This window comes from Limulus polyphemus, unplaced genomic scaffold, assembly GCF_000517525.1.
Source record: "Limulus polyphemus unplaced genomic scaffold, Limulus_polyphemus-2.1.2 Scaffold864, whole genome shotgun sequence".
Classification (NCBI taxonomy): Eukaryota; Metazoa; Arthropoda; class Merostomata; order Xiphosura; family Limulidae; genus Limulus; species Limulus polyphemus.
In genome coordinates, this window is record NW_013666474.1 from 21,597 (window position 1) to 29,221 (window position 7,625).

At 33.8% G+C, this 7,625-nt stretch overlaps 1 protein-coding gene across 1 annotated transcript in view; it reads right to left on the minus strand.

Annotated features, from left to right (window-relative positions):
• Positions 1–3,063: 3,063 nt before the first annotated feature.
• Positions 3,064–7,625, minus strand: part of LOC111086122 — a 29,856-nt gene continuing 25,294 nt past the window's right edge. Inside the window, exons 8-9 of the mRNA XM_022387727.1 lie at positions 3,780–3,922; positions 3,064–3,218 (exon numbers count right to left, since the gene is read on the minus strand). Of these exons, the coding sequence (XP_022243435.1) occupies positions 3,214–3,218; positions 3,780–3,922 (148 nt within the window). The 3' untranslated portion in view covers positions 3,064–3,213. The remainder of the gene's footprint in view (positions 3,219–3,779; positions 3,923–7,625) is intronic.

Genomic DNA, 7,625 nt, shown 5'->3' on the forward strand with positions numbered 1-7,625 from the left:
CACTGCTAAATTAGGGACGGCTAGCGCAGATAGCCCTCGTGTAGCTTTGCGCGAAATCCATAACAAACAAACAAACAAGTATAGTGAATTAGAAGTCGGTAATTGTTCTTGATAGATATAGTCTGATCAATTAACGTTTCTCGTGTCCGTGTGAACGCATTAAATTTGAATAACTGAATACAATAAAATATTGATGAATGTATAGGCATTTTTGACATAATGAAGTAATTAAAGTTTTTTTTTATACTTGAGTCCCCACCAAATTCTACAATTATTAAGTCAAATTACATAAAATGTTTACCTGTGTGGTATTGAAAGTCACTGTATTGATAAAAGAGAGTCACGCAGCAAACAAACTCAATTAGATTCAAATATCTTTCTAAGTCCGGTCATTTCAAATCAATAAGGGAGAAATGATGATCCACTTTTTTTGCTGTTTTATATAGTTACTTGGTAAATAACAAATGTGGACAAAAATCGAAATTATTAAGTACATGATCAAGAAGAATGCTAAATCAATAAAAGGAACGATAAGTCATATAAACATATTTTCCTTCAATTAGTTTACTACATGGGTGTAGACTTGTTTGTCTTAAACCTCGCTAGCACAGGGGAGGGCTAGAGAGGAGATTGATTTACACAATGAATTTTTTTCTCTTTATCTCAATGTACCAGTAGTTTTTTTATTGATATTTTTGATTTAAAATCCGCCCATGTTTTTGGTTATAATTCGACAACTGGTTACGTAAAAAGGTAGAATTTTCCGAAATAACAATTTGATTTTTGTTTTCTTCAAACTTAGGTTCGGCACCTCAGCTCTCCATAAACAAGTTTTGGGAGAATCTAAAACATACATAGTATTAATACTTTATAATGTATATTTTGAAATATTAGTTAATACTCTCAGTGATTTATTATGAATACTTTAAATATTAATATTATTAGTGATTTGTAATTAATATTTTACATATTAATATTACTTGTGATTTAAATGAATGCTTTAAAATATTAATTCTTACATGAATTTATGAGTCTTTTATTTCCCTTGTTGTGTGTCAATGTTAACGTTGATGTAATTTTCTTTACTGGACCACATTGATCGCTTTCCGCACTTCAACTAAAATCCTAATTCGATGCAGTACCGTGTATATGCGCATGGTGCGGGTTCGAATAGTTTCCCAGATTTATTCTTAAATAACTAAAGATTCAAACTGGAATTTTAACCGAGGTCAGGAACTTGGTGACTTCATAAATGGCCAGCTTTGTACCTGAGGCCTGAGCAATAATTAGCAAAAAAACAGAGGAACATTGTTACAGCGCACTGCGCATGTGTGGCAGGATAAACATTTAAATACGTTTTGTTTATTTGTGTTTAAGCGCAAAGTTACACGTTAGGCTATTTTCGCTATGCCCACCGCGGGTATCGAAACCCGATTTTTAATGTGTAAGCCCTCAAGTTTACTGCTAAGCCTCTGAAGGGGGAGGGGGTTCTACATTTATATACAAATATATAGTTTGCTTCATATGTCCATCTACTGAGATGGGTTACAAACACCGGAAGTGCCGTTTTACATTTTTTTGAAGTTGTTGTTGTTGTGGTCATTTTCAAAATATCTTCCTTTAACATGATATAATAGTAGCACACAATTATTTGATATAAATGTAGAGTGATGTAGAAACTGTTTAAAAATATACAGAAGACAGACATATATAAATCCATGCGGCTACAAACGCTGGCTGCAGTTTTTGACTGTGCATTTTCCAAGTGGAGCATTTCAGGACTTTGCCGGTGTCCAGTAATTTAGACTGGAATTAGACTGTCGGTTACCAGATCGGGAGCCACTGCATTTAAAACTTAATTTAAATCAAAAATTGCTCAAACTTATCTTTCTATGCTAGTTCCACATAGGCTTACTTTCTGAAATAAAGTTTTGTAGTCGAAAAACAATATTAAAAAAAGCCACGTAAAATGTTTAATAATAGTAATAAACCAAATACTAGAACATAAACGAAACATTATTTTTAAACTTAATAAATACGTATTAAGCTTCACCAAAACTATTTTATAACTCCAAATGTGTATATATATTTTTGTATTCAACGTTTGGCTTTACTACTTCTTCAGGAGCTTTCCACTCAAACAAAGCACCTTAAGTAGACAATCTATGATACTAGTCTTTATTTGATTTGATTTATAGTCAAGGTACTTAACCGTATATGTGTGGGTTTCCTATAAACCCCTGTAGTATATGCATTATACGTCTTAGAAACCATCACGACAAGGAATAGGGCTTATCTTTTTCTATTCCCAATGTGAATTGTACTGCAGGATGTTTTCTGTTCAGGTGATTCAGGAAGTTTTGAATTTTGTTTGTAGTGTTTGGCCATATTACAAACGTATCCAACTTCTTCACTAACGTACCAACCCCTGACATATATTACAAATACGCTGCCAACAGCTTGAAAATGAAAGAACTATTAAAAAACGCACCCAACTGACAATATTCACAATAATTGAACTCACAACCTTCTGTGTCAACACAAACTAGAAGAATAATACCACCAACAACAATTAGGCCTATCTATGGACTCATCTTTGTATCACCAATACTCAGTTGTCTCTACATGTATCATTTCGATGTTTAACACTCTCAAACCAGCCGCTCTATGCCCAGAATTTGGCTCAGATATCGAGTGGATAACATGTCAGAATGGCATCAAATCCCGGTCACTACCAGCACAGAAAATAGTTCGTCTCAGGACTTTCCTGAGAGATTAGTAGCCGAAAAGTAGGATAAAAAGTAGTTAGTATATAGATACATATGATTGGCAGATAATAATTAGACTTAATTTACCATATAGGTTACTAATCATGACAATGACAGATTATATTTGACACATTTTTAAAAGTTTCAGCTTTTAGATGTAATATTAACAAAAATTTGTTGTACCATATTCAGTACATTTTCAAAGAATTTGAAAAACACAGCTTTTCAAGAAATCACAAGATATTTATTAATCTTAAATTATTATGACAAGCAGATCTCTTTTTTTCAAACATGATTTCTTCGGTGATGCCGATACAAAGTGTTTAATCTAAAGTTCGGCAGTTTTAAAAGTAGTCTTATGGCCTTGACCTATAACAGTTCAAATTCTCCATGTTTGTTTGCTGGTATTTTTTGTGCATCATTATTTCAGTTCGTACAGTTTCTATCATTCTGGAAGCAAAAGAAAAAAACAAACATAAGAATAATTAACTTAAGGTAAAAAAAAATATCGTACCGAAAAACTTTTGATTTGTACCAATAGAACTTCCTCAGTTATTCCGTCTTCCAGTAGGTGGCAGAATGTAAAGACTCTGACTAAAACCAATATTCTAATTAATAATTCTAGTTTAACGTTGTAATAATATCTAGAAATCAGTGTCTAGTAAATATCGTGAGTGTCATAATGTTCAGTAGCTGAAAATAGATATTTATATTTTTCATGCAGTAAATGTACTAAGTAAATTTTATGCGTAACGGGATCAAATATATTAGAACATTTAAGGTTTGTTTTGGCGCAATTTGAAAGTTTTCACTACAAATTCAGAATATGCTTCAGTAGGATACAAAAGTAAACAAATAAGATTCATAATCACTATGGTAAAATTTTGTTGAGTAAAATTTAGTGGAAGACACTGCAGTACAAGTTTTCGAGCATTAAAGTTGTTTCATTACTGTGTTATCGTAGTGCAAAAAACACCAGATACAAATGTTACTGTTATAAAGAATACTAACCTAATAAAGTCTGGCGTAATTTGAATAGATTTTCAGTCCATATGACTAGTTTGCAAATGACTTCTCTTCGTGGCCCTGCCTTGATTGAATCTTCCTTATCTTGCAGAATAACAAGCATTTGGCTCAAACCTTGGGATGTTGATCTGAAAGAGAGGTATACATGATATATAGAATCATTAAAAATACAATAGTATAAATGTGAGTGTATGTATATATAATTGTCACATGTTCATTGAAACAATGTGTGGGTGTATATGTATATAGAGGTTGGATAAAAAGATTGAAACAACAGTGGAAGCGGCTAAATAACGTCTGGTTTCAGCTTTGGCTATTAAAACTGCTTCGATTCTTTATAATAGGACATCTTCATGTGCTTGAAAGTTATGTTGAAGAATCAGGCCTTATTTTCGAAGACACATTTTAACATAAAACACAACGGTTTCGTTCCGTGATGATGATCTTTCACCAGCATGACGGTCTAGTTCACCGATGATGATCTTCTTACCACGGTTATGTTTAGTTGAGAAGAGTTATGAGATAACTGTAATAACCTTTCATATCGTTTCTCTTGCAAAGCCAAGGAGTTGAGCAGTTTGGATTTCTAAAGCACCTGTTAATTGCATTCCTACAATCTGTCCACTTGAGAAGTCAGTTAAGTCACATTTCTTTCCCATGTCGTTTAATAAGTAACGTGGAATGGAGCTTATATGTTTAATCAATACAGAGCACCTGTTTAAAAGGTCATTGGAATAACAATGAGAATATAACTCATCTGGGAAGAATGGACACATTTTTAAATGGTTTATTTAAATTTTTTATCTAGCCCTATATAATTATCACATGTGTGAAACAGCGTACATACGTGTTTGTCTATAGTCACATATGTGACACAATCTTATTGTTTCGACCTGTTTTTCTTGATGGAAGTTTTCCAGCTTGAAAAGAAAGTAAAAGAGATATCATCTTTGTAGTGTTATCTTCATACACGGGAATTATTTTGAAGAACTAAACTCACAATAACTTATTAAATATATGGAAAAAGGATCGTTAATATACAAACTTTCTGCATCTTGTATTATTGTACATAATCCACGTTTTATACCATATTTGTTTTTATAATTATGTAACTTCATTTTAACTGTAGTTAACCACTGTAAAGAGTTCAGAATCATAAACTGATTACAACTGTTAAAGGATGACTTGTTTGATATTTCAGTTGTAAATATATAATGTGGCTAAAGAGTTTAAGAAACTTAATAACCAAAAGCAAGTCGGTAAAAATATAAACGATTACTTCATTGTATTTACACTCTCATTAATTTCATGGTTTTTTAAAAAGACATGGTGTTGATATAATACTCTTTGAAATGCTACTGAATTTCTATTCTTAAGTTGTTTAGAAATCAAAATAGGTCATCATCATATTTTTTATTACTTTCGTAACGTAACATCAGTTTAAAAAAATTGATCTTCATCTAAGATAAATCTTCAATTTAAGATAATTGTTGGGTTTATTGGAAAATACATCTAAATATAAACAATTTTTACTGGACTGAAAGGCACCCACAGCCTAGGTTCTGAGCCTGATGAAGTTGCAGTACTGAATACTCGCCCCCCAGTGGCACAGCGGCATGACTATGAACTTACAACGCTAGAAACCAGGTTTCGATCCTCGTGGTGGGCAGAGCACATATAGCTCATTGTGTAACTTTGTGCTTAACTTCAATAAAAGAATCAAACAGACTAAATACTCTGCCACCTTATCATTGTACATATTGCTTTAGAAAGTAGTACCTCAAACAAAGTTGCATTTTTGTAGTACTTTTAGACTTCTATATGTTTTCATAGAGTCTATCGTTTTATTTACTTTTTAAATCTTGATTTAAATGGTACTTTCTAGGGCTATCTTAATCTCTGCCACATAAAGGAACGGGTTTTGTAAAATAATAGCAGTTACACTAAAACCGAAACAACAGCAGAAGGAACATAACGTTGAATTTTGTTAATCATGTAACTCAAACTTAAGCTATTACGTACATTATATCCCACAAACATCTAATATTGCTTCTAATCAATTGTCTTGTTTATAAAACAGATATTCATTTCACAGCCAGTTGGTTGCCAGCGTTCATTCTAACACGGCTGAAAATAATGCACATCGGTTGAAAGTTTTGATAAAAGTCCCCGCAACAAGCGGTAGTGTAACAGTATCAACATGTACTAGAAGTCAACATTTTAGATCAGAGTTACGGATTTGTGAACGGTAAAAAACAAGAACAAAAACCAAACGGTGTTTGTTTGCGATCAGTGACAAATTTGTGTCACTTAACTGAACTGGATGTTGTTGTTTTTCAACACTGCAGATCAAAGTTATGGACTTGTGAGGAGTAAAAATACTCCTACTGTTTGTTTGTGATCATTCATTACGTTACATCACCTAATGAGCAGGGTGAGTTGTTTCAACATTTTTACATCAAAGTTACGGACTTATGAGGAGTAAAAATACGCCTGCTGTTTGTTTGTGATCATTTATTACGTTACATCACCTAATGAGCAGGGTGGGTTGTTTCAACATTTTTACATCAAAGTTACGGACTTGTGAGCAGTAAAAAGGTATGTGGTGATAATTTACTATTACACAAATTAACTGATCTGGGGAGGTTGATTCAACGCTTTAAATAAAAGATGCAAATTTGTGAGCGGTAAAAACGTATGTGGTGATAATTTGCGATCAGTTACAACTGATTTAGGTGAGTAGATCGTATGCAAAGCTAATCTATAGAGACGGGCCTGCTTATTACATTTATGTTTGAGTCAGGTTTAATTTATCGCTCAATTTAACTGCTCATTCCGCTTTGAAATTGCCATTGAACATGCAATTCATTGAAACTCCCACGTGCAACATTTCCAAAGCATCCGGCATGGGAAAAGTATTGCAGAAATGCAAACTTATACTTTGGGGTGAATGCACAATGGCGCACAAAAAATCGCTCGAGGCTCTTGATTGATCATTGCAAGATTTGCGTGGAAACATCAGAGATTTCAGGCAAACATTACCTGTAATTCCCCGATCGACACCAGCGGACGAAATAAATGCTTGCCTGAAATACTCTACTTTGTGGCGACACGTAAAGACGTTAAAATTAACTACAAATATGCGTGTCCAGCTGCAAAACGATCGATCAGCTGAGATATTCTCACATCAATTGCTGGAAATTGGGAATGGAAAGGTGCCGGTTGATCTGACCTCAGGACGAATTTCGTTGCCTCATAACTTCTGCAATTTAGTGACGTCAAAAGAAGAATTGGTTGAAAAAGTATTTCCCAATATTCAAACCAATTATAAGAATTAACGATTGGCTGAGTGAATGAGCTATTCTTGCGGCCAAGAACAAAGACGTCTACGAACTTAACAATATTATTTAGTCTAACATTCAAAGCGAGGCAGTCACATACAAGTCCGTCGACACTGTTGTGGAAGCAGATGAAGCGGTTAATTATCCAACAGAATTTTTGAATTCACTCGATCTGCCAGGGATGCCATCGCACGTACTGCAATTGAAAATCGGGGTGCCAATTATCATGTTGCGAAATATCAACCAGCCAAAGCTTTGCAACGGCACGCGGCTTGCAGTAAAAAAATTAATGAGCAGCGTCGTAGAAGCAACAATCTTGACAGGACCTTTCAAAGGTGAAGATGTCCTCATTCCTCGCATTCCTATGATTCCAACGGATATGCCATTTCAATTTAAGAGATTGAAATTCCCAATTCGATTGGCGTTTGCAATTACCGTTAACAAAGCTCAGAGCCAATCTTTAGAATTGTGCAGTTTAGATCTAGACACG